The 26,566-nt window shown below is 42.6% G+C and overlaps 1 protein-coding gene across 1 annotated transcript in view; it reads left to right on the forward strand.

The window, feature by feature from the left end:
- Positions 1–26,566, forward strand: part of LOC149465848 (protein-glutamine gamma-glutamyltransferase 5-like) — a 99,983-nt gene that overhangs the window by 43,199 nt on the left and 30,218 nt on the right. Inside the window, exons 7-9 of the mRNA XM_089673378.1 lie at positions 7,798–7,936; positions 19,482–19,585; positions 21,086–21,325. Coding sequence (XP_089529504.1) covers positions 7,798–7,936; positions 19,482–19,585; positions 21,086–21,325 — 483 coding nt within the window. The remainder of the gene's footprint in view (positions 1–7,797; positions 7,937–19,481; positions 19,586–21,085; positions 21,326–26,566) is intronic.

Here is a 26,566-nt window from a genome sequence, read left to right on the forward strand (position 1 = left end):
CTCCATACAGCGGTTAAAACAGCTGTATGGAGTGAATGTCCCAGATCTGTCAGAAATAGACTATTTATGACAGTTCTGGGACATTCACTGCATACAGCTGTTTTAACCGCTGTATGGAGGGAATGTCATGGAACTGTCAGAAATAGACTATTAATGACAGTTGTGGGACTGTCCTTCCATACAGCGGTTGAAACATTGTATGTATTTGTTTCCATAAATGGATCCATTTATGGAAACAAATACATACAATGTTTCAACCGCTGCATGGAAGGACAGTCCCAGAACTGTCATTAATAGTCTATTTCTGACAGTTCCATGACATTCCCTCCATACAGCGGTTAAAACAGCTGTATGGAGTGAATGTCCCAGATCTGTCAGAAATAGACTATTTATGACAGTTCTGGGACATTCACTGCATACAGCTGTTTTAACCGCTGTATGGAGGGAATGTCATGGAACTGTCAGAAATAGACTATTAATGACAGTTGTGGGACTGTCCTTCCATACAGCGGTTGAAACATTGTATGTATTTGTTTCCGTATGTATTTGTTTCCATAAATGGATCCATTTATGGAAACAAATACATACAATGTTTCAACCGCTGTATGGAAGGACAGTCCCACAACTGTCATTAATAGTCTATTTCTGACAGTTCCATGACATTCCCTCCATACAGCGGTTAAAACAGCTGTATGGAGTGAATGTCCCAGATCTGTCAGAAATAGACTATTTATGACAGTTCTGGGACATTCACTGCATACAGCTGTTTTAACCGCTGTATGGAGGGAATGTCATGGAACTGTCAGAAATAGACTATTAATGACAGTTGTGGGACTGTCCTTCCATACAGCGGTTGAAACATTGTATGTATTTGTTTCCATAAATGGATCCATTTATGGAAACAAATACATACAATGTTTCAACCGCTGCATGGAAGGACAGTCCCAGAACTGTCATTAATAGTCTATTTCTGACAGTTCCATGACATTCCCTCCATACAGCGGTTAAAACAGCTGTATGGAGTGAATGTCCCAGATCTGTCAGAAATAGACTATTTATGACAGTTCTGGGACATTCACTGCATACAGCTGTTTTAACCGCTGTATGGAGGGAATGTCATGGAACTGTCAGAAATAGACTATTAATGACAGTTGTGGGACTGTCCTTCCATACAGCGGTTGAAACATTGTATGTATTTGTTTCCGTATGTATTTGTTTCCATAAATGGATCCATTTATGGAAACAAATACATACAATGTTTCAACCGCTGTATGGAAGGACAGTCCCACAACTGTCATTAATAGTCTATTTCTGACAGTTCCATGACATTCCCTCCATACAGCGGTTAAAACAGCTGTATGGAGTGAATGTCCCAGATCTGTCAGAAATAGACTATTTATGACAGTTCTGGGACATTCACTGCATACAGCTGTTTTAACCGCTGTATGGAGGGAATGTCATGGAACTGTCAGAAATAGACTATTAATGACAGTTGTGGGACTGTCCTTCCATACAGCGGTTGAAACATTGTATGTATTTGTTTCCATAAATGGATCCATTTATGGAAACAAATACATACAATGTTTCAACCGCTGCATGGAAGGACAGTCCCAGAACTGTCATTAATAGTCTATTTCTGACAGTTCCATGACATTCCCTCCATACAGCGGTTAAAACAGCTGTATGGAGTGAATGTCCCAGATCTGTCAGAAATAGACTATTTATGACAGTTCTGGGACATTCACTGCATACAGCTGTTTTAACCGCTGTATGGAGGGAATGTCATGGAACTGTCAGAAATAGACTATTAATGACAGTTGTGGGACTGTCCTTCCATACAGCGGTTGAAACATTGTATGTATTTGTTTCCGTATGTATTTGTTTCCATAAATGGATCCATTTATGGAAACAAATACATACAATGTTTCAACCGCTGTATGGAAGGACAGTCCCACAACTGTCATTAATAGTCTATTTCTGACAGTTCCATGACATTCCCTCCATACAGCGGTTAAAACAGCTGTATGGAGTGAATGTCCCAGATCTGTCAGAAATAGACTATTTATGACAGTTCTGGGACATTCACTGCATACAGCTGTTTTAACCGCTGTATGGAGGGAATGTCATGGAACTGTCAGAAATAGACTATTAATGACAGTTGTGGGACTGTCCTTCCATACAGCGGTTGAAACATTGTATGTATTTGTTTCCATAAATGGATCCATTTATGGAAACAAATACATACAATGTTTCAACCGCTGCATGGAAGGACAGTCCCAGAACTGTCATTAATAGTCTATTTCTGACAGTTCCATGACATTCCCTCCATACAGCGGTTAAAACAGCTGTATGGAGTGAATGTCCCAGATCTGTCAGAAATAGACTATTTATGACAGTTCTGGGACATTCACTGCATACAGCTGTTTTAACCGCTGTATGGAGGGAATGTCATGGAACTGTCAGAAATAGACTATTAATGACAGTTGTGGGACTGTCCTTCCATACAGCGGTTGAAACATTGTATGTATTTGTTTCCATAAATGGATCCATTTATGGAAACAAATACATACAATGTTTCAACCGCTGCATGGAAGGACAGTCCCAGAACTGTCATTAATAGTCTATTTCTGACAGTTCCATGACATTCCCTCCATACAGCGGTTAAAACAGCTGTATGGAGTGAATGTCCCAGATCTGTCAGAAATAGACTATTTATGACAGTTCTGGGACATTCACTGCATACAGCTGTTTTAACCGCTGTATGGAGGGAATGTCATGGAACTGTCAGAAATAGACTATTAATGACAGTTCTGGGACTGTCCTTCAATGCAGCGGTTGAAACATTGTATGTATTTGTTTCCATAAATGGATCCATTTATGGAAACAAATACATACAATGTTTCAACCGCTGTATGGAAGGACAGTCCCACAACTGTCATTAATAGTCTATTTCTGACAGTTCCATGACATTCCCTCCATACAGCGGTTAAAACAGCTGTATGGAGTGAATGTCCCAGATCTGTCAGAAATAGACTATTTATGACAGTTCTGGGACATTCACTCCATACAGCTGTTTTAACCGCTGTATGGAGGGAATGTCATGGAACTGTCAGAAATAGACTATTAATGACAGTTCTGGGACTGTCCTTCCATGCAGCGGTTGAAACATTGTATGTATTTGTTTCCATAAATGGATCCATTTATGGAAACAAATACATACAATGTTTCAACCGCTGCATGGAAGGACAGTCCCAGAACTGTCATTAATAGTCTATTTCTGACAGTTCTATGACATTCCCTCCATACAGCGGTTGAAACCGCTGTATGGAGTGAATGTCCCAGAACTGTCAGAAATAGACAGAAACTGTCACAGAACTGTCCTTCTTCTCATCCTTCTCCTTCTTCTCATCCTTCTTCTCATCCTTCTTCTCATCCTTCTCCTTCTTCTCATCCTTCTCCTTCTTCTCATCCTTCTCCTTCTGCTCATCCTTCTTCTCATCCTTCTCCTTCTTCTCATCCTTCTCCTTCTCCTTCTTCTCATCCTTCTCCTTCTCCTTCTTCTCATCCTTCTTCTTCTGCTTCTCCTTCTCCTTCTTCTCATCCTTCTCCTTCTTCTCATCCTTCTCCTTCTTCTCATCCTTCTCCTTCTCCTTCTTCTCATCCTTCTCCTTCTCCTTCTCATCCTTCTCCTTCTTCTCATCCTTCTCCTTCTCCTTCTTCTCATCCTTTTTCTTCTCATCCTTCTCCTTCTCCTTCTTCTCATCCTTCTCCTTCTTCTCATCCTTCTCCTTCTTCTCATCCTTCTCCTTCTTCTCATCCTTCTCCTTCTTCTCATCATTCTCCTTCTTCTCATCCTTCTCCTTCTTCTCATCCTTCTTCTTCTCATCCTTCTCCTCCTTCTTCTCATCCTTCTTCTCATCCTTCTTCTTCTCATCCTTCTCCTTCTTCTCATCCTTCTCCTTCTCCTTCTTCTCATCCTTCTCCTTCTTCTCATCCTTCTCCTTCTTCTCATCCTTCTCCTTCTCCTTCTTCTCTTCCTTCTCCTTCTTATCATCCTTCTCCTTCTTCTCATCATTCTCCTTCTTCTCATCCTTCTCCTTCTTCTCATCCTTCTTCTTCTCATCCTTCTCCTTCTTCTCATCCTTCTTCTTCTCATCCTTCTCTTTCTTCTCATCCTTCTCCTTCTCCTTCTTCTCATCCTTCTCCTTCTCCTTCTTCTCATCCTTCTCCTTCTTCTCATCCTTCTTCTTCTCATCCTTCTCCTTCTCATCCTTCTCCTTCTTCTCATCCTTCTCCTTCTCCTTCTTCTCATCCTTCTCCTTCTCCTTCTTCTCATCCTTCTCCTTCTCCTTCTCCTTCTTCTCATCCTTCTCCTTCTTCTCATCCTTCTCCTTCTTCTCATCCTTCTCCTTCTCCTTCTTCTCATCCTTCTCCTTCTCCTTCGTCTCATCCTTCTCCTTCTCCTTCTCCTTCCTCATCTCCAAGGGCATTTAAATTAAAGGTACAGTGTTCTGCACTAATTTAAAGGCTCTCTGAAGCCTAGAAACCCTTTAAATAAGTCATCTTCGTAGCGGAGAAATTCGCATCGAATCGAATTTCACACTGGAATTCGCCGAATCAGCCGAATCGAATTTTTCATTTCTTCGCTCATCTCTACTTAAGATGTTCCTTCTTTCTCAGTTTTCCTGAACTTCTAATTTATAGGATAGCAGTCTCTGTTCCCTTCTCATTTCCTCCACTTGCGCTTCTAATTTGTTAATTACTTGGGCTTGTTTCTCCAATTTCCCTTCCGTCTCCTCTACTCGTGTCAGGACTTGTCCCAATTCGCGTTTTATGGAGTTTTTTAGTTTTGCAAACATATCAGCAATTTCCGATTTTATGTGCATTTGTAGCTTTGCTTCTTGCTCCTCCATATTTCTTTTCCCCGTTTCACTCTCCAACTTTGAGATTTCTTTTAACTGATTCCTATCCGATACCTCAAAAGACAGTCTCGTTTGAGCTCCGGTACAATTTTCTTCTCCGTGACTTTCTGGGGTTTGTTCCTTTGGGCTTTTCTCATGCAAAGGCATGTACTTATTTAAATTCGGTTGAGGAGTTTTTGCTCCTCCTCCTTTGACAGATCTACTCTTCATATTTCTCAAGATGTACAGTTACTTATAGCACTAGTTAGAGATTTGCTTCCAGTATCCCCAGGTCCTTACCCGTAATACTGGTCTTGTTTAAAATCTTTCCCCTCCTGGTCTTTATGGGGGTTACAGTTCTCTGACATTGTTTTCTTTTCCTTCTTCACCTTACCCTTCCTGGGTGCCCCCTCCTTTCTCCTTATGAGTTTACTTAAATAGTGTTCTGTTTACACTGTCCTATCCACCTCTGAGACCCCCAGGAAAACTGATGTTGTATCCACACATCTCCCAGCCTCAACAAAAGCATACACAACTTCAACTTTAGGAATTTACCGCCTCCCGCGGCAACTCACCCACTCCTATGTACTGAATCCACTGGCTGGCCATCAGCTATTATCTGTTATCTTCAGGGGTTTCACAAGATCTCCTTTGGTGGTTGGGGGCTCCCAAGTTTGGCAGTCTCTGCCTCGGGTCTCCTCTCCATAGCTCGTGGCTGACTCTGTGTAGCTCCATCCTCCTGTCTCCAGCACTAGACTCCCAGGCTCCCAGGCTTCCCTGCCCTGGTCATCTGATCGGTCACTTGGGTCAACCCAGCCCTTCTTCTCCTCCACCAGGTCCTTCTCCACCTCTCGTCGGGCAGCAGCCCACCAGTCTCCCACCGCGGCAAGGATCCCAGCCCCACTGGCCCCACCAGCTACACCGGACTGGGCACGCTCCAAGGCAGGACAGGTGGGTGAAGAGGTCAAATGAGTACCATTGCTCGGCTCCTAGCTCATGCAGCTGCAGAGCACCATGTCCACGCCCCTCCCCCCCACCACAGAAGTTGCGCACATTGGAAGAGGATACAAGCACTTTGACACAGAATATATTAAGGATTTGGGATGAAATGAACAAGTAGAAAGATTGGAAGTTTAATTCATTGTCAATTCCATTGGTGGGAACAAAGTTTTTCCCACCTGGGAATGATAATATTTCAGGGAAATAGATAAATGATAGAAATGCACGTCTAAAAGACATTGTAGTTAAGGAGAATTAGGTTCTTTACACAATTTAAAAAAATAAGAAGGAAATATTTTTACACTGGATGAATGGCGGTACTATCAAATAAGACATTTTGTTGCATTGCTCCCACAGCCATTAAGGACTGAGGAAGAAATGTTTTATTTAGAGCTCAAATAGAATACAAAACATGCTACCTCTAGGATTTACAAAATCCTAACTGCAATAGATGGACCGGTGTCCCAAATGTTTCTGCATAAGTGGGAAAAGGAGCTTGGAACAAAATTGAATGAGCAACAAAACAAAAATGTTTAGACAAATACATGAGGCGGTGAATATGAATATAGTTGAAATGAATTATAAGTGTCTGGTAAGATGGGGCAAGTGGTACAAAAGGTTATAACTGTAGGAGATGAGCAAATGGAAGTGATACAAGTCCAGTTAATTGGAGGCGTGATAAGCATCCCTGAAGAGATGTGTTTTCATGGATCACCTAAAGGCAGCCTCATCCGATGCTTGTCTCCAGGACTTTTCTAAAGTCTCTCCCATCCTCTGGAACTCTCTACTTCAGTCTGTCCAGCTATCTCCTACTCTGGCTGCCTTTAGGTGATCCATGAAAACTCATCTCTTCAGGAAGCCTATCACGCCTTAAACTAACTGAACTTGTATCACTTCCATTAGCTCATCCCTACAGTTATAACCTTTTGTACCACTTGCCCCTCCCTATTAGACTGTAAGCTCTTATGAGCAGAGCCCTCTTAACCTTCTTGTATTTTATTGTATTGTAACTGTACTGTCTCCCTTTATATTGTAAAGTGCTGTGCAAACTGTTGGCTCTATATAAATCCTGTATTATGCTGTCCTACTAACGGTTAGCCGACAGGTAGCTAACAAAACTGACAGAAGCAGCATTGTGTTTCATTCCAAAACTGAATTTACTTCTGTGAATAGTTCTGTAAAGCTGCAATACCACTACATAAACTGAAATTACAATATGCTTGTAAACATGTCTCTCATAAATGCTTACAATGAACACATTTCTTGCAAACAGCTACTTACAAATCACATTGAATACATTGAAATGTGATCTAGCTATGTATGTAACTTTAACAAACAAAATGAAAGAACTTAAAGGCATTTGTGTATCAAAGGGAGAATTGAGGAGACCTTCACTGGTAATCTTCTAGAAGCTGAAATGGAACTGCAGTGGTGGATGAGAAATCTTTATTTTTAACAAAGATGGTGACACTTCCTGTTCTTTATTGATAAGGGTGCAATTGCATTGATTGCAGTACCGAGCCATGCTGTCTGTGTCAATAAACACAGAAAGGGTGGCTCAGGAGCAAAGCTGCAAGAGTGCCCCTATAGAAAGCAGCTTTCTATGGAGGCACTTGCCGAAGACAAGGTGCCAGAAGCGCTAGGGTAGGGGGGCCCGAGAAGAGGTGGATTAGGGCTGCCCTGTGCAAAACCATTCCACAGAGCATGTTTTTATTTTATTCTATTAAATACACAACTGAAATAAGTTTTGTTTTTATCTGCCTATAATACAACTACTGTAACTATAATCAGATTTTGGTCATGGTTTACATGAGGTGTCAGTGTGAATTTAATGTTCTCGGTATTTGATTATACAATATTGGCATATGAAATAACTTTTCTGTTTTTGTCTGGTCAGTATTGCGGTTCCTGGGAATACCTACCCGTGTAGTAACAAACTTTGAATCTGCCCATGATACCAACTTCACACTGACTGTGGATGAGTTTTATGATGAAGATGGGAAGAAGCTGGACACTGCTCAGGGAGACAGTATCTGGTAAGAGATGAATGTATAAATGTAAGATATATTCACAAATTAGTCAAACTCTATTAAACTGCCTTTTAAAATGAATATTGAACTCATATTTACAGTGTAACTGTACCTCTTTACTGGAGCACCAGCAGATACTTTCCATAGTAAGTATAACTGAATCTGTCTGGGTTCAGTTCAAGGAGGGTTTTTGCATATCTTGGTTAGATTTCATGAAACCCAAACTTAGTGTAGCACTACCACCTTAAGGGTCGCTTACTAACTTTTTTGTTCCCTGTCAATCTGTTCCTCTTTTTGAAAGCCCAACCTCTGCTGACACCACTGTGCTCTTGTAACCAGAATAAATCATTACTGTAAAATGGACTCACATACAAGTTAGTGTAAACCACTATGAAGTTTATGTTGAATTTGAATGTACCTTGATCAAAAAGCACAAAATAGCATTGGCATATGCAGCAGATATAATCACTCTTGTCAACTTTAAGTAAAAGTAACAGCATCCACAGTAAAGTACCAGTAACTGTTAGCAGACCTGCTTTCAGAAATAATCCACTGCCTCAAATCCAAGGTGACTGTTGAATCCCGAGCAAGCGAGAACAACTATCAATAAACAGATAAGTTCACTGCGGGTCCTCAGAACCTAGTGGCAAGGATTAGATTTGAAAATGGAGCGAGCTCTCGTCTATAATCAACCAATGTCCCTTTAAAAACAATGTGGAGTCTTTTGTGCGCTAGTTGGGGCCCAATTGGTGTGAAGATAATCTAAGGTGTAGATGATAGTTAATAAGTTAGTCTCCTCTTAATGGTAGTGAACTGGTGCAAGGTCCCTGTTAAGGCACTAAACAAAGACAGCTTCAAAGTAGTGAGGTGTAACAGTTGGCATAAGTGTCTGTAAGCAAGATCATCTCTCTCTGGGTGAAAAGGGCCAATGGTAACGCTAGAAAAAAGTTGGGAAGGGTAAATTATTTCAGTTGGCACTGCTGTATTCTGGCCTACAGCTGCGTGTCCTCTGGTCAGCTTGGATGATGAGACTGTAATGCAAATGTGTTCCAATGATGGTGGCAGGGAAAATTAGGCCGCAAACTGGGGTAACTATGTGTAATGTGCACAGCTATGTGCAGGTAGATAGCAGATGTGATGAAATTGTCAGTGTTCATTTAGTTAGTGGGTGTATGGGACTCTCTCACCCGATCAATGGTGTCCAGTAGGTCTTAGCAGTTAGTCTTTCTCTGCAGATGGGGGGCCCCCACAGACTCTTCAGTTTTGATTCCCGTCTGGTCTCTTGCGTACAAATTGGCTTGCTGGGCAGAGTAGCAAGACTGACGATCAGCAAACCCTTTCCGTTCCTCCTCCCTCTCTGACTCTGGCTCTGTGGCCTGGTCCAATACTCCCTCCATCAGCACACTTCCTCCTCTCTCGATCTCTCCCCTCTCACTTCCTGCTCAGTCTCCTGGTTTTTGAGATATATATGACCCTGCCCACACACCACCTCCTCTGGGAAATGTAGTTTGCAAATGCACTGCTCCTTAGTAAAGTCCTGGAATTCAGCATACAAGTTCCATATGGCTGTTCTCCAACTTGTGAATGCTACAGTTTTGCAGGACACTGTCATCTTGTGTTGGCTTCAACATCCTGTATTAGACATTTATAGCAGGGTGTTACATTAGCACTGAAATCCATTGAAGTCTATGGGAGGTGAAGCTTGTTGTTATTTCTGGCCATTTTCAATGCTAATAGGCAAACCATTGTTGAAAAAAACGGCAAGGGGAGCTGGACACTGTTATGGAGGACATGTACTAATACATAAAAATGTAAAAATACCATACAGTGGGGAGAGAGTCCTTTAAAACAGGGGTGTCACACGGGTGGCCCTCCAGCTGTTGCGAAACTACAAGTCCCATCATGCCTCTGCCTTTGGGAGTCATGCTTGTAACTGTCAATTTTTCAGTGCCTCATGTGACTTGTAGTTTGGCAACAGCTGGAGGGCTGCCAGTTTGACATTTGCGCTTTAAAGAATTTGTAAACCTAACATTTCACATTCCTGATATTGGCCTGCTGTACCATGTACTTGTATGAAAAAGTATCCTTTTCTCTTTGTATTGCTTCCTTTGTGTGAAATCCCTGGTTTTCCTGACTCTCTGCTTTCCTATTAAAAAACAATCAAACTAGGCAGGAGAGCACAGCATGGTCAGTTCACTAGCTATGATGGGAACTCAGTGTGCTCTCCTCCAATGATCAGACTTATCCTGACACGCCTCCCTTTCCCCCTACACAGTCTTTCACTGGGAAGAACAGTGTGCTGCTGTTTCTCCTCCCCACCAGCTCTTATGCAGCTGAGAACAGAGGGAATGTGAATACTTATAAAAAAGGGGAAAATGAGTATACATGTATATCTACAGTATATTTTATCTATACACAAATGTTTTGCATTCTGTTTTAAACTGAATGGATTATTTTACAAGGTGAGAGTTCACAATCACTTTAAATAATGTTTGAGGAATACCTTAAAGCTGTGTGTGGTGTTATGGAACAGGTGTTCAGCAATAGTGTACACTGACAGAGCATACTTGTCAATAGAATTGATTTTTTTTTCTTTTACAATTGTCTTGGCTTACATACAACATCAGCACCCCAATCTGAATCATTTCAGTGTGAATTTACAGTAGTAATTAAAATGAAAAAATAACATAGTGTACCCCCTAATATTACAACCAGATTGCAAGGAAAGGGAGGGCAGTGAGCGTGCTTCTTCCAGACCAAGCCTGCACCTCCCCACCTCCGGTGCCTGAAGAAGGACATAGGGATTATACAGGGGGGATTTATTGTAGAATACGAAAGCCCCCTTTATAAAATGGGTGTGCTCAGATATCCACCCATTCCCAAAGGAATGAATACAGGAGTACATTAGTACCCCTTACCCATTCCCACAAAGAGGTAAAGAATAAACAAGTAAATAGTAAATAAAAACATAGCATGAAAAATCCTTTAGTGAAAATAAAACACAAACACACGCTTACTTACTTTTAAAATACATTTTAATAGTGCCCCCCAGAAGTAAATTAGGTCAGCTGGCATCCGACAATGTAATCCAACTGCACCCTTGAAACAAAAGCTCATTTTTTAAAGGATAGACTTCCAATTTAAAAAAAAAATGTTGCTATTGACAGAACAGAAGCTAAAAGAAAGTGACTGCTGACCTTGCCAAGGGGTTTATGCCCGAAGAGCTAGCAATGGAATTAAAGCAGAATTAAATCCTTCATTTTAACTGTTTAAAAAAACACTTACATTTCCAGCATGCTGGGATTGTAACTTTCAGATTTGCTTACACTGTTGACTAAACTGACAAACCATCAAATGGCTGGTATCACAACTGATCACATGTGCAGCACCATGGCAGTTGCAGATCAAACATAGGTCAAGATGGCAGATTCCTTGGCTAAAAAAGATAGGAGGGTTTAGTCCCTCTTTAACCACTTCAAGTCCTGACACTTTCACCCCCTTCCTGTCCGGGCCACTTTTCAGCTTTCAGTGCTATCACACTTTGAATGAGAATTGCGCGTTCATGCAACAATGTACCCATATGAATTTTTTAGCATTTTTGAGACAGAAAAAACTTTATTTTGGTGGTATTTATTCACCACTGGGATTTTTATATTTTTTTTGCTATATAACTGAAAAATCCAAAAATGTTGAAATAAAAGTGTTTTTCTTATAAAAGTTTGCAAATAAATAATCTTTCTTCATAAATCTTGGCCAAAATGTATTCAGCTATCTTTTTAGTAAAAAAAATAACCCAAATTAGTTTATAATCAAAAATTATAATTTTTAAACATTTATTTTTACATTTTTATTTTATTTTTTTATATTATTATTTATGTTTTTTTTTAACATACTGTCACCCTAGCAGTACAGTGTCACCATAGTGACACTGTACTAAGTAGTAATCATTTCTCCTTCTCTCTGGCTGCATTCTTACTGTGTGAGCTGTGATTGGTCATAGCTTGTCACATGGTACAAGGCTGTTGTGAATAGCCTTGTACCATGTGACCTCTGTGATCATTCACAGATTTCACATGTAGTAAACAATGATCTCAGGAAGTGACATCTTGTTTACTACTATTCATGAGATCACTGATTGCCCAATCAATGATCACATGAATTGGGACCTCACACAGAGGTCCCGTACAGCGATCCTCCGGACACAGCGGGCACCAGATCGCAGTGCCGCGTGCTCCCAGGGAGTACACACAGGCAGTGAATGCGAGAAACGTCAACCAGCTCCAGTACTGCTCCCGTCTGGCCATTTTTGTACATGGGCCAGACGGGAAGTGTTTAAAGTATAGCTTGCTGACTAACCCTGATTTCCTTTTCCTATGCAGTTTATCAGCTCTCCCTACCCTTTCCCTGAAACAGTTTCCAGTGCATTGCCACTATTGCTGCCATGTGCCCACCCTTTTATAGTGGGCACATAACAAATCTACCATTAATAACTTAAGTTCAAAGGCCCTTGCAGTGCATTAGTTTTACAAAGCATTAAGCCCACATTAGTTCTCCAGAACCACAGACAGAGAGGTTTTACTTTGAACCCTTCATAGCCCCAAACCCAAACCACATACCTACTCCATAGGATTAAATCAGAGTGCTGAGCACATGCTCAAGCTCAGCCGAGAAGATTCTGATGGTTGAAAGAAGCGATGGTGATAACACAATTTAGCATACAAAATGATTAACAGTAAGGACTAGGATTAAAGATGACATTTGGCAATCAGATCAGCATAAACAGTAGCAAGGCCACCTTAAGTGCAGCAGTGAACAGTAGTAAAGTTTAATCCAAACTGTGCTGGAACTGTACTGCCAGAGCGCATTTATAGTGGCAATGCTAGTTCTAGACTGACTGGGTGTGCAATTTTCAAAAGAAAAGTAGTATGGTAGAGGAGTTGGATGAGGGACAATGGGGACTTGCATAATAATTATTATGAGAGGGGCAGTCCTTTAAGATTTTTTTCTGCCGGTTATTGTTGGGGCCTTTAAGAATTGGTAGTGCATTAACGACAGTTCAAGTTAACCTGCATGCAGTATAGGTACAGCACAGTTACAGTATAGTCTTGGCACAGGTGCAAGGTAGATGTGGATCAAATGTGGTAAAGGTTTTGTATAATACAGTATGGAGTTGGTATAAGTGCAGTCTGTGTTTGGAATAAGTGCGATATAGAGTACAGTATGGGTGCATGGTATGGATTGGGTACACTTGGTCTCAGTGGCTCTGTTCCTGCTTACAGTATCAGCAATGGGTGAAGAGCCCTCTCACCAGTCCCCAGGATGCTGTGGTGACATCTCTCTTACAAGGGGGCCCCACAGTCTCTCCCTGAAAGCTGATAATCAGAGGTGCAGGCGCTATGATGTGGGTGATGCTGAATTGCTCTGGGTGTCCTCATTTCCAATCTTAGGACTGGATCTCCACTGGTCTGTCCTCTCACTGACAGGTGAGCATACAAACAGAGGTGCTCTCTCTCTCCCTCAGTGCCCAAAATGAAAACGTTTCCTGGGCAGTTCAATAAATGCCCTCATCCGACTGCACCTACTGCCCTGTGTCTCTTAGGAATTACAGGCAAAGAGTCCATAAACTGCATTATATGGCTGTCAGATTAGTGGGTCAGCTGAGTATGAGCTTTCTCCTCTTGAATTGTTGGTCAAGGTGGCGCACTGGACACCTTAGCTGCCATTGTGCTACATGCTGGGTGTCCAGTGCGCTCATGTACCTTTTAAGCAGGGGTGGGCTCCCTCAGGTTCATCTGCCCTTGGTCTATCCATTAAATACATGTGCCTCTACTATGGGGGCTCTTAAAATTGAGTTAAGAACTACAGAATACTGGGGTGCTGTGATGAGGCTCTGTAGCTTACACATGTGTTTGCAAATGTGTGCTAACTAAACCTCTGTTTTTAACGCATACTGTTAAACAGGCTAATTTGGTTTGTTTGCAAAGCTGGCTGGCAAAATTATAGGGGCATCAGTACACAGTACTGGGGGATCCGATTGGCAAAGAACAGGGGGCATCAGGGCACAGTTCTGGGGAGTCATGAGGGCACTATACAGGGAGTACCAGGGTACAGTGCTGGGGCGTCAGGAGGGCAAAGGACATTTTCTGAAAATGTATTGCTAAAACAATGTATCGAGTGCTTTACATACTATATGTAAAAATTTTTTAAAATACTGTATATATGAAAAGATTTCTCATAATGAGGAATGAAACACAGCCAAAAAGGTCTTGTTCAGGGAGGGCATCAGGGCACAGTACAAGGGGACAAGAGGGCAAAGTATAGGGGCATCAGGACACAGTACTGGGGGATCAGATGGGCAAAGTATAGGGGGGCACCAGGGTACAATACTAGGGGTCAGGAGGGCAAAGTATAGGGACATCAGGACACAGTACTGGGGGATCAGGTGGGCAAAGTACACAGGGCAGCAGGGAACAGTACTGGGGGATGAGATGGGCAAAGTACAGGGGGCATCAGGGCACAGTACTGGTGAGTCATGAGGGCACTATACAGGGAGTACCAGGGTACTGTACTGGGGGGTCAGGAGGGCAAAGGACATTTTCTGAAAGCACATGACCTGTAGAATGAAAAACAGTGCCACTGACTTTGTAGGCCCTGCAATTGTTGCGTAAATGTTAAGCAAATCACTATTTTTGCTAAAAATACACTATTACTATACATTATTTGCTACAAAAAAAATCATTATTAGCAGACACAAACATAACATAACTTACAAAATACCTGCTAAATTCCTACTAAGGTATTTTTCACATGGGGTGTACTAAAGCATACATCCATGGAGGGCATTGTTTACATGGGGATGCTCTAGTGTTCTCTGCATCCTTGTGCAGGCAGTCCCATTGATATCAAATGGGATGCAGTAGCTGCATGGACACAGCTGCTGCTTTTAATCTAACATACTTGCAGGTGCATGGCCCCGAAAATAGACAATATGAGTTTGAGGACATGCACATGCACCCACAATGATGTCTAATTGGGAACAATAGCTGTGTCCATACAGCCACTGTATCCCATTAGATATCAATGGGACTACTTGCCTGCAGGGCGATACATGGAACACCTGAGAGAGTAATCATGGCCTCACATTGGTGTGTGCTGTAGTATGCCCTGTGTAAACGGGGTCTTACAGGGTTTTTTTTACAGCTGTTTTGGGGGGCTTTGATGAGCTATCAGGTGTCTTAACAGACCCTCGATGTCTCTTTTTTGAGACCAAGAAAGACACTGAGGACAGACATAGAGCCCCCATTCCCTTTTTCTGCAGTCTCAGATGCATTGCATATGAAAGAATAGAAGCACTCTATACAGAGCAGCTCCTATTTATTCACAAACTGAAGCATAGTAAACACAGTTTACTACGTTTCAGTGATGAATGAACACAGGGAGTGATTGGTACCAATCACTCACTATGTTCATTCAGGAAGGTGCTAGTAAACATTACATGTTTGCCAGCCTTCGCTCTCTCTATCGTAGACACCACACTAATCTCCCACTGCCTCAGCAGCAGCTGCAGCCAGCAGGTGGGGGAGGAGGGGAACCTGTCCAGCAGCACTGGGGGAAGGTGACACAGCAGAGGACTGGTGTTGCTGGAGATTCAAAACAGGAAAAAGGGCTTTAGTTTGATCCTCCTGAGGCTCCCCATCAGTGGCTAAAACCATTGGGAGAGGAGAGGAGGAGAAGCTGACAGCAGGGGAGACATATGTGGACCAGTGCTGCAGGGGTGGGATAAAAGCTGGGGGGGGGGCAGAGAAGTGTTGGGGTGATGTTGGGGAATGCCAAGAGAGATGCAAGGAAAGGCAGAGAGGGGGATATGGTGCAGACAGGGCTGCTGCTGTCGCTGCAGCTCTGATTTCCAGAACAGAGCCCGGGACAGCTTAATAAAAAATATGTTTGTCCTGGCAAATTCTGGACAGTTGGCAAGTGTGCACTGCTCATTCCAAATCAACTGAAGTGAGGGGAAAGGGAGAGGTTTGGGAGCGCATGGGGAATGTTATAAAGAGGGAAAAAACACAGTAAAAAAAGGTTTCATTAAAATAGTTTACAGGTTATTAAGTAGTGGATGCATATGGATTATTTATGAAGAATAATGATATTGTTAAATGTCACTTGTCACTAACTACACTTGTATTGTACTATAATCTTTTTCCTCACATATTACATCACTTGAATGCAGTTCATGTCCAACTTTGCTCATTATCTCATACAGCGAAAACAAAGCAATTTGTGTTCACTTGTGATTGTACTAGTTTAGTAGTTTTATGTATGTGAGAGTGCTTGTGGACCTCATGTGGCCAGAAGTAGTACTGCAGGAATTGACACGTTTAAATATACAAATATTTTGTCCTTGTTGGTGACAATCCCATCAACTATTTATTACAAATAATAAATAAAGCAAAAGTCATTCTCAACCTATAAATACCTATTTGGAAGCTGCTCACGCACTACACATATGCATATTAATGTGCAAAAAGCCTAATTTGAAAAACTGTGCCCCGCTTCCACAAAAGGTCTCCCCAACAAGGTCTAAGAATACGGTAAAATTGTCAGATGTTCTAACCCTTTTCCATTCTATCCAAACAAATAAAAAAGGAAGTCATATATTGGAAATATATTAGACTCCATTCACATGTAGTTTACTTTTTGTCCGTTTTGCAGTGCTTTTCGCATTTCATTTTGCGTTTTTATAGACACGTGTTTACCGCATTTTGTTTAGCTCTTTTTTTTTATTTTTTTTATTTAAGGGTGAATTTTTTTTGCTGGCCAGAATAAAAATGCAATACATAAAACATGGCAAAAATGCACTACCGTGCATTTCAGCAGATTCTCCAATGAACTCTATTGTAGCAAAAACACTGCCTTTAGCTTTTAAAAAAATCCCTGACCCTTTCCAAAAATGCAGCAGCTCACAAAAGCATAGATGTGAACATGTTTCAGAGGAAACCATGTTAAATTGACTGTAGTGCATTTCTGCAAAAAAGCACTAAAACATACATTGGTGTGAACAGAGCCTTAGAGTTTTAGAATGTATTTAAAAGTAGTTAACATACTATAAATAATAAACCAATGAAATCTTGCGAGCAGTATGTAATTAAATTGTGTTAAAAGTAATAAATAAAGCAAAAGTGATTCTCAACCTATAAATACCTATTTGGAAGCTTTTCACACACTACACATACTCATATTAATGTGCAAAAAGCCTAATTTGAAAAACCGTGCCGCGCTTCCATCTACAACATTTACATCATAATCACCCTGTGATTGAACGTGTATTCCTATATAAACTGAATATACATGAATAAATATGCTTTCATCAAAAAAGTCCCATTAGTTCACTTTTTAGTGGGACTTTTTTGATGAAAGCATATTTATTCATGTATATTTCAGTTTATATAGGAATACATGTTCAATCACAGGGTGATTATGATGTAAATGTTGTAGATGGAAGCGCGGCAAATTAACATACTATAAATACCTTTTAAAAGATGGTCACCCTTTCCTGGAAAAGCTGCTGGCCTTGGGATTTCTTTCCTTTTAATTTTGGCAACAAGTCTAATTTTTAAAAGCCAGGCCAGTAAATACTCACTACAGGTGAAAACCCCAGAAACACAACAAAAGCAGGGGGTCAGACATTGCATTTGGGAAGTGTGCTGATATTCATTCCGAATGACAGCCCACCTCACCTTGCAGCACAGAGCAACACACTCACATTTGTTGTGGTATGGTGCCAGAGATGCTACATGCACCTTTTTTGGTGTATTATTAGTGTGTGTTAGGCAGCAGGGGTGTATTTACCACAAGGCAAACAAGGCACTTGCCTAGGGTGGCATTTTTCAGGGGGGCAGCACCTCCCCCCAGAAGAATAGATGGAGGAAGGGATACGCGCAGCATGGGAACCAGGTGGGATCCAAGAGAGGCTGCGGGTTGCTTGATGGTGTACATAGAGCATGGCTCTCATTCCTGGGGATGTCCAGAGCTGTGAAGATGGGTGTCTTTCTATCGAGGGGAGGGGGAGATAGTGGAAGGCTCTCACAGGTGGCGGGCAGGGGTGTTGTTGGTCATTTCAGGCTCTCTCTGCGGAGGGGGAAGGGGAGTTGGTTGGTGTTCATGGGGCAGGCGATTTTTGTGTTGCCTAGGGCAGCACAAAACCTAAATACACCACTGTTAGGCAGCCTATTCAAATGAATATGCTGGCTTAACACAACACACATAAAAGTACAACATAACACCCTATAACATGCATGCATTAATGCAGCCCCACAGTATGAATACAACCTAAAGTTGCACTACAGGTAAATATAACCTTGTGATGTACACGAATAGCACAGTCTACCTGGTTCCCCCAGAGGAGCCGCTGAGTTACTTTGTGACACAACTCAAGATGAAGCAACATGTGCACCCAGCACTTACCGACACACCTTGTGGTATTTCAAAGAATTTATTAGGCCAAGCATAGCCCAAAAGAAGACATGATTAGCAAGTGTAAACCAGAGAGTCAAGCGCAAATGTTCACCCTTAAGGGTCACTACTCACTGCTGCTGCTGAACACTATGAGGAGTGAAGTATGTTAGCTCAGAAAAACTTGGCTGTGAGAGTATAATAGAACAATGTTCACCTCCCAAGGAGGTATACCTTTATTGGTGTAGAATAAGCCATAAATAAGGATGACATTACAATGTGGCAACTAGGATTGTGTGGTGGACTGTCTGCTCCTCACTGGACCCAAGCAGGGAAGAAATGCAGTATGCAGCTGAGCCAGCCGGGGATTGTGGCGCTCCGGATGTTTCGTCACCGCAACCAGGGTGAGGACAAAAGCTGGATTCTGGCCTTGGAATGCAAACAGAGCTGGACTTGTCACGGTTACCAGCTCTGTTTTCCAAGGCCAGGATTCAGCTTCCGACCTCACCCTGGTCGCGGTGATGTCACATCCAGAGCTCCGGATACTTATACAAATAATCAATAGGACACAGCATTATTCAGAAATATTTTTGAACACCTGTAGTATTCTGACTAACAATAATTAACACAACTGAATCACTTTTACCTAGCAACAGTATATAAAGACAGTCCTAACTTGCTATAACAGTCCCAGTTTTATCACACAGGCCAGTGCTTGACAAAAGAAACACTGGCCAGCAAAGTTGGGGCGCTTGAAGAAAGCACAACAGTTCCTAGCAGACAACTTGTATTATATTAGTCTCTTACCTGACCCAGAGTGCCCTCTTCTGGGCCTCCAGTTCAGTTCAAATCCTCAGACAGGGATAGGAGTTCCTGTGATGTCTCTCTTTCAGCCCTGCTGAGACGGTCCTTCTTTTCCTTCCTTACAAGCAATGAGGGTGCTATAGAGAACTCCAGGGACCCCTGGGGATAACTCGCTTGACAGAGAGATGTCTTTTAAAGTTTTTTTACTCTCAAATTCTATCTACTTCAACTCATCACCACCAACACATACCTAGTGCCCAATTATTCTTTTTGGAAGACTGATCTTTTAATTTTGTAGGAATTTTCATGTATGGAATGAAAGCTGGATGGCTAGGAGGGATCTTCGTCCAGGATATGATGGTTGGCAGGTTCTTGATGCCACCCCTCAAGAGATCAGTGGAGGTATGTGCCTATGTCATACATATGTCGTGGTCTAGCAACTTAACTGAAAGAATATTTCCAGGCATCAGTATGTTATACATAGTGACATTGGTCCAGCTTGGATTAATGTCACTATGTATATACCATACCTGACTGATGCCTCTGGCAACTGAAAATCACTGAAGCAGACACTAATACTCAAGTGATCTTACTTGCCTCTGGGTTTCGTGCCAAGTGGCTCAATATTCCCTCCTAGGTGAAACTTAAGTTAGCCAATCGGAAACTAGACCTTAAGCCCTGGCCAACTGAAGTCAGAACTAATAATTTACCTTTCCTTATCAGTAGATACCTTTGCAGGTTGACTAATACAGTATTTATGCACTTATTTACTACACTTAAGGCCTGTGCCAATGGGTTTTGAGCTTTTGTCAATAGGATTAGTTTGACATCAGATCAAGATGCTTCTGAGATCCTTCAGGTATACTTGACCTGCATCTGACCTCCTTCTGACCTGCCTTAAGCAGGTTTTGCATTCCGGTAGTGGGAATGCAAAACCTGATTGACGCAAACAAAAGCATGTCAACATAGGCCTTTACTGTGGGGTACAAACAGATTAAGCATTGGTAGATGTATCTTCTATGCAAGAAATTACAGGCTCAGGTAGCTCTGCATAATACTCTAAACTGACAAACCCTACATATTACTTTTAGCAGCCTTTCTCAACCTTTTTAACATGGGGGAACCCTTGAAAAAACTTTCAGGTTTCAGGGAACCTGTGCCAATAATTACAATATCTATAGCTCACAGTACATTAGCTTAGTGGGCAATGGGAAGAGAGCTTCTTACATAAGGGTTCAGAATGCTTCCCTTACAGATAGCTAAAAAGATCATACATGTCAGTGACTACATATCTGAGAGGCAGAAATTTCTCAATGAACCCCTAGCAGACTATGGATGAACTTTAGGCATGGAACTCTGGTTGATAAAGACTGGCTTATAGGCTTATTTGTAAGAGTCAATAGTTTTCTTGGTTGTTGGTGTGGAAAGGACCCCTACAGCTTGACTTCCACTGAAACACTGCAGATTGACAGTTGAACACCCATGTGCTCTCATAGTCCACAGGGCTACAACACGTAACTCCATCCAGATCTCTGCAAAGTTTCACTGTGCTGTTTCGCTACATTCTCTTGACCACTGGCCATCTAGCCATCAAAAATAACCTTAGTACCATGTCAACCACACAGCATTTCCCAGTTAAATGACAGGACTGATCATCTGACGGAGGACCACCTCACTCATATAATAAGGGGGAATTTTAACAACACCCTTCATTTTCTCATTTTTATATCCTGCATCCCATCTTTGGGGCTGCAGTGAGATCTAGGTCCAGAGGATCTCACATTAAATAAACATTTTAGCTTTTATACTATTGAAATCTGTAAATAATAATGGCAGCTCATTGTTAATTTCCACCTGGAGTTACTGGTGGCACTGTCATAACCTTGCCATATCATGTTTTAGGTACATTTTGCTGTGGTCCAGCTCCTGTGAAAGCAATTAAAGAAGGTGATATGGATGTGAACTATGATATTCCCTTTGTATATACGGAAGTGAATGGAGACATTGTCCACTGGGTTCTCCGAGATGGAGGAGCTGAGAAGGGACAGACAGACACCTATTCCATTGGCAAGTACATCAGCACAAAGAGCATTGGCTGCAATACCAGAGAAGATATTACAGACCAATACAAATATCCAGAAGGTAAGTAATACTACAGACATATATATATTGTGACAAGTCTGGGGTTTCGTCGCTGATTATTAGCGCCAAACAATGAGTTTACTCCATGCCCGAAAACTACTTTTCAGGGCTTTTTCTACCCACTTTTATTTAAAACAAGGCAAAAGTTGATAAATTAATATCTTCCCACCTAGGGGTTTCCACCATCAATACAAAAGAACACAAACCATATTCAGCCTCGTGGCTCTCTTGGCAGCTCTATTGCCTTGACCTCAGGCCTTGGCCCTCCAGACTATCAAACACATCTCAGTGTTTGTGCACAAAACAATGTACCTCAGCTCTGTGTCTTTTCTGCAACTTCCCAGCTGCTCTTTCTTTCATAGACTGCCTCTCTCATGCAGGCTTGTGCCTCAATATGTCCTGACTTGGACAATATGGTGCAAATATGCACCTTTCACTGCTCCCTTGCAATCACTTACCCCCTCAGGAGGGTGGGGCGCTGAGTTTCAACCCTGGCTCTCAGATGAATGCAGCACACACCTGCCTCATTAGTGTGGTTGCTGCTTCCAAGATCTGGCCTTGACCGCCCTATTAAACAGTGGTACGACCTCGTCCTGCCACAATATATACAAGCTATTTTCCCCCCACACACACAAAATAAGGAAATACACTTTTTTTTATAAAACTGTAGAAAATATTACCGTATATACTCGAGTATAAGCCGACCCGAATATAAGCCGAGGTACCTAATTTTACCACAAAAAACTGGGAAAAACTATTGACTCGAGTATAAGCCGAGGGTGGGAAATGAGGCACCTACTAGCAGGAATAGCACCCCATCATTGGTGTCCGTGGGAGGAATAGCGCCCCATCATTGGTGTCAGTGGGAGGAATCGTGCCCCATCATTGGTGTCAGAGCAACGAATCGTGCCCCATCATTGGTGTCAGTGGGAGGAATAGCACCCCATCATTGGTATCAGTGGGAAGAATAGCACCCCATCATTGGTGTCAGTGGGAGGAATAGCGCCCCATCATTGGTGTCAGTGGGAGGAATAGGGCCCCATCATTGGTGTCAGTGGAAGGAATAGCGCCCCATCATTGGTGTCAGTGGGAGGAATAGGGCCCCATCATTGGTGTCAGTGGGAGGAATAGCGCCCCAACATTGGTGTCAGTGGGAGGAATAGCGCCCCGACATTGGTGTCAGTGGGAGGAATAGCGCCCCATCATTGGTGTCAGTGGGAGGAATAGTGTCCCAACATTGGTGTCAGTGGGAGGAATAGTACTCCGTCAGTGGGGAGAGGAATAGTGCCCCATCATTGGTGTCAGTGGGGGGGGGAAGAGTGCCCCATCGTTGGTGTCAGTGGGAGGAATAGTGCCCCATCATTGGTGTCAGTGGGAGGAATAATGCCCCATCATTAGTATCAGTGACACCAATGATGGGGCACTATTCCTCCCACTGACACCAATGACACTTGCTGACTCCTGTTCTAGTACGGTACTGCTGCAGCCAGCATATGTGGTTGCAGCAGCACCTCTGCACTGCACACTTACCCTCACTCGATTTTCGCGGGTCCGCTCGGCTCCGCCTCCTCGCCCGTGATTGGCCGCCTGTGTGCCTTTCCTGAGCTACAGTTCTGGCGGCCAATCACCGGTGAAGAGGCGGAGCCGAGCGGCAGGAGTGAGGGAGTGGCCGGAGTGACTGAAGGAGCAGCGCTTCCTGGATGGATCGTCGGAGCCAGGTAAGAGACAGCAGCCCTCTGCTAACCCCTGTACTTGGTTTCCCTTCCGTCGGAAGGGGGGGACGGCGGCAGCACCGCGCCGCCCCCCTAAAAAGTGCTCCCTGACGTTGACTCGAGTATAAGCCGAGGGGGCCGTTTTTCAGCACAAAAAATGTGCTGAAAAACTTGGCTTATACTCGAGTATATACGGTAAATCAACAAAATGTGAAACTGCTAAATTTCTTTTCATATGCAAAAATAAGCGCCATAAGATACCACCAGCATCAACATTAAAGACAAAATCAGTGTCACGGATGGGGTGTGTCTGTGGCTGGTATTGACAGGGTGACCATTGCAGTGAGTGGAGGATGATGGATCCACACTCTGACAGATCTCAGGCTGGAATTCCCCAGGCAATGGGGGAAGATAAAACACTGTGACAGCAGGCATCCCAGCCCACACACACACAGAGAGCACATCTGAACTGAGCGATCACACACAGTGACACATCCGACATTATACACCACCAACAACATGATGATGTGATGGATGGCTGGCCAGCCGGGTCACACTGACACAGACATGAGACATCAGAGTCAGACACTATCTTGCTCTGCAGGTGCAGCTCCACCTCTGCTGATAAATGGGAAGAGAAGGGCTGGAACTCCACAGTGATCAGCAGCTGCCAGCCAGCTTGCAGTAAGGGACTGAGTCTGAGAGGAACACTGGAAGGAGCAGCAGCTCAACAGCTACACTGGCCCCAGACACCAGGCATCTTCCTCTGTCCTTTCTTCCTCTCCTCTGCCGCCCCTCACCTCAGCTGAAGGATCATTCATGACATGGTGGCATCCAACACAGAGAGAATGCCGGCCTGTGCTGCGCCCAGGCACCTCTAGGCGGCAGTGCGCCCTAGGCAACTGCCTAGTTTGCCTAGCAGAAGCACCGGCCCTGACGACCTGTTTCACATTGAAAGCAGAAGTGATATAGCATTCTTTTACTTCCACTGTATGATGAGACACCTAACAGGTGGGAAGCCTCACTGTGGTCATTCACTACGTGCGCTTCTACCCTGTTTCCCCGAAAAAAAGACCTACCCCAAAAATAAGACCTAGTACTATTTTTGGGAATTGCTGAAGTATAGGACCCACCCTGAAAATAAGACCTAGTTGTGATCAGCTGTTCCACCACCTCTGGCACTGGCTCTGTGTACACCGATATCTATTGTCTCCTCTAAACACAGAGCATGGCTTTTGTGTTTCCAAGTGACAATCCCTCTTGTAAGTAACAGCGCCATCTGCTCCCACAGAACCTACGTACCTCTGTACTCACTGTGGGACAGGGAAGGAACAGATATCTGAGGGTGCAGTGTGTTTAGGGGTGGGACGGGGCATCTCATCCTGCAGCCTAATGCATGGAAGCCAATGCCCCAGGGGTGATCACCGGCCAGTGGGGAAGAGGCGGAGTGGTGAGTGCATTTGTGGGAAGATAGGACCCGAATCTCACTTCTGCATCCCCTGCAACTCACCCCTGCACCGGTCTGTGGCTCATCTTTGCACCCTGTTTGTAACTCACCTGTCAATTCACCTCTGCAACACCTGCAAGCTCACAACTGTCATCTGTCATCAGCCGGCCCTCTCTATAGTAACCCTCATCCACAACTGCCTACAGCTCATCTCTTCACACCTGTAAAAAATAAGACCTACCTCAAAAATAAGGTTGTTAATAAACAATAAATTGTTTGAGCCAAAAAAAATATAAGACAGTGTCTTATTTTGGGGGAAACATGGTAGTAATAGGAGTCATGTCAGAGCTTACTGAGCTTCAAAGCAGGCAAATTGTTGGTGCCACTTAGTTGGTGTTTTTGAAGTTGCCAATTTATTTGCCGTGTTGTGAGTTACAGTTTCAAAGGTTATGAAGGCATATACAGTTTCTGTGAAAATGTCATCTGATAAGCATAAGCACAGTCGACATGGTCAGCTAACTGAAAGAGACAAAAGGACATGCGCAGGATTGGGACCCGGAGTAAGAAAACAACTGCTGCAAACGTGACTGCAGAGCTCAATCTCAGTCCTTCAAAGACTGACATTGAGCCCACGAATGTGAGGCTTCCCACCTGTTAGCTAGGTTAATGTCTCATCACACAGCGATAGCAAAAGAATGTTACATCACTTCCGCTTTCAACACAAAACATGTGATTTTTAAAGAACAGTGGAGCTGTTGTTTATAACAGCAAATCAGAATGTATATTTTACTACTGACAAAAGGAAAATAAGCTATTTCTTGAAAATAATAATATTAATAATATTAATACTAATAATTGTTGTGTACAACAGCCTGTTTTCCAGTTTTATAATCTTCAGGATGCTGTCCATAGGCAAATGTTAAGTGATGGGGAAATCACTAAATGGCAGTGATCAGTGAGGAAACTGAAAACCATACATGTGGACCTACTACATGTAATGTAATTTTCAAGATTCACCACTGTAAATGACAATGTGATGACACATTCACTGTATTGCTTATGGACCTCATAATGTATTCAGTGCAACTGGAAAACCATGTATGTAGCATACGCTGTTCATATTGATTTTCACAAGTAATTTGAGCTTTGTTTGTGACAAATAGGCAATGAATGAACTAATCCTCAGTGATTACTTCACTGCTCTCATACCATATACAATTTAATTTAATCAGCTGATTAAGGCTCCTTTCACATGGGCGGCCAGGGGCATTAAAAACAGGTCTGCCTTAGGATGGCCTACCTACAAGCAGACATGGTGTTGCTCGGATACATTGCTGTGGCAGTGATGGTTTGCATCTTGGTGTGCCAACTTTAACACTACATGCCAAATCTGACAGGTGACACTACGGGGTTTATTTACTAAAGCTGGAGAGTCCAAAATCAGACTCCCTTCTGCATAGAAACCAATCAGCTTCTAACCTCAGCTTGTTCAATGAAGCTTTGGCAATGAAACCTGGAAGCTGATTGGTTTCTATGCAGAAGGGAGTCTGATTTTGGACTCTCCAGCTTTAGTAAATAAACCCCTACTTGTCATACTCTCTTATGTAAGTAAATTGGAGCTGCACCTCAATTGTAAGCAAAATGCTTGGCTCGCAGTTGTGGTGTGGTCCCACAATAAAAAATTCTATTTAGCAACTTAACAAAAGCCAAAAAAAATGTAAGAAAAAAAGGAAAACAGCACAAACCAATTTTAGATACACATAATATATATCAACTCCCCAAAAAACTCAATTTATGTAGAAACAATTGTGATAGTTCCATTCCAAAATATATACATTTCAATATATTAGATAAGGTATAGTCCTTTTCAAAGAGCCTTGACCAGTGTTCACACCCGTTTGTGTTATTATTACACACCACACTCACCAGAAATAGGTAAATGGAACTCCTTAAATTTTTAACTCAGGAATCCAAGATAGAACTCGAATCAGCCTCCAATCTCATGGTTTAGGCAGAAATCCCAGCATGTAGGCAAGACTATTGCCTTTCTCTCAATGCTTCAGAGATCCACAGCGGAATTTA

Source organism: Staurois parvus, unplaced genomic scaffold (genome assembly GCF_062004578.1).
Source record: "Staurois parvus isolate SC_StPar_1 unplaced genomic scaffold, SC_StPar_1.0 ptg000137l, whole genome shotgun sequence".
NCBI classification, from domain to species: domain Eukaryota; kingdom Metazoa; phylum Chordata; class Amphibia; order Anura; family Ranidae; genus Staurois; species Staurois parvus.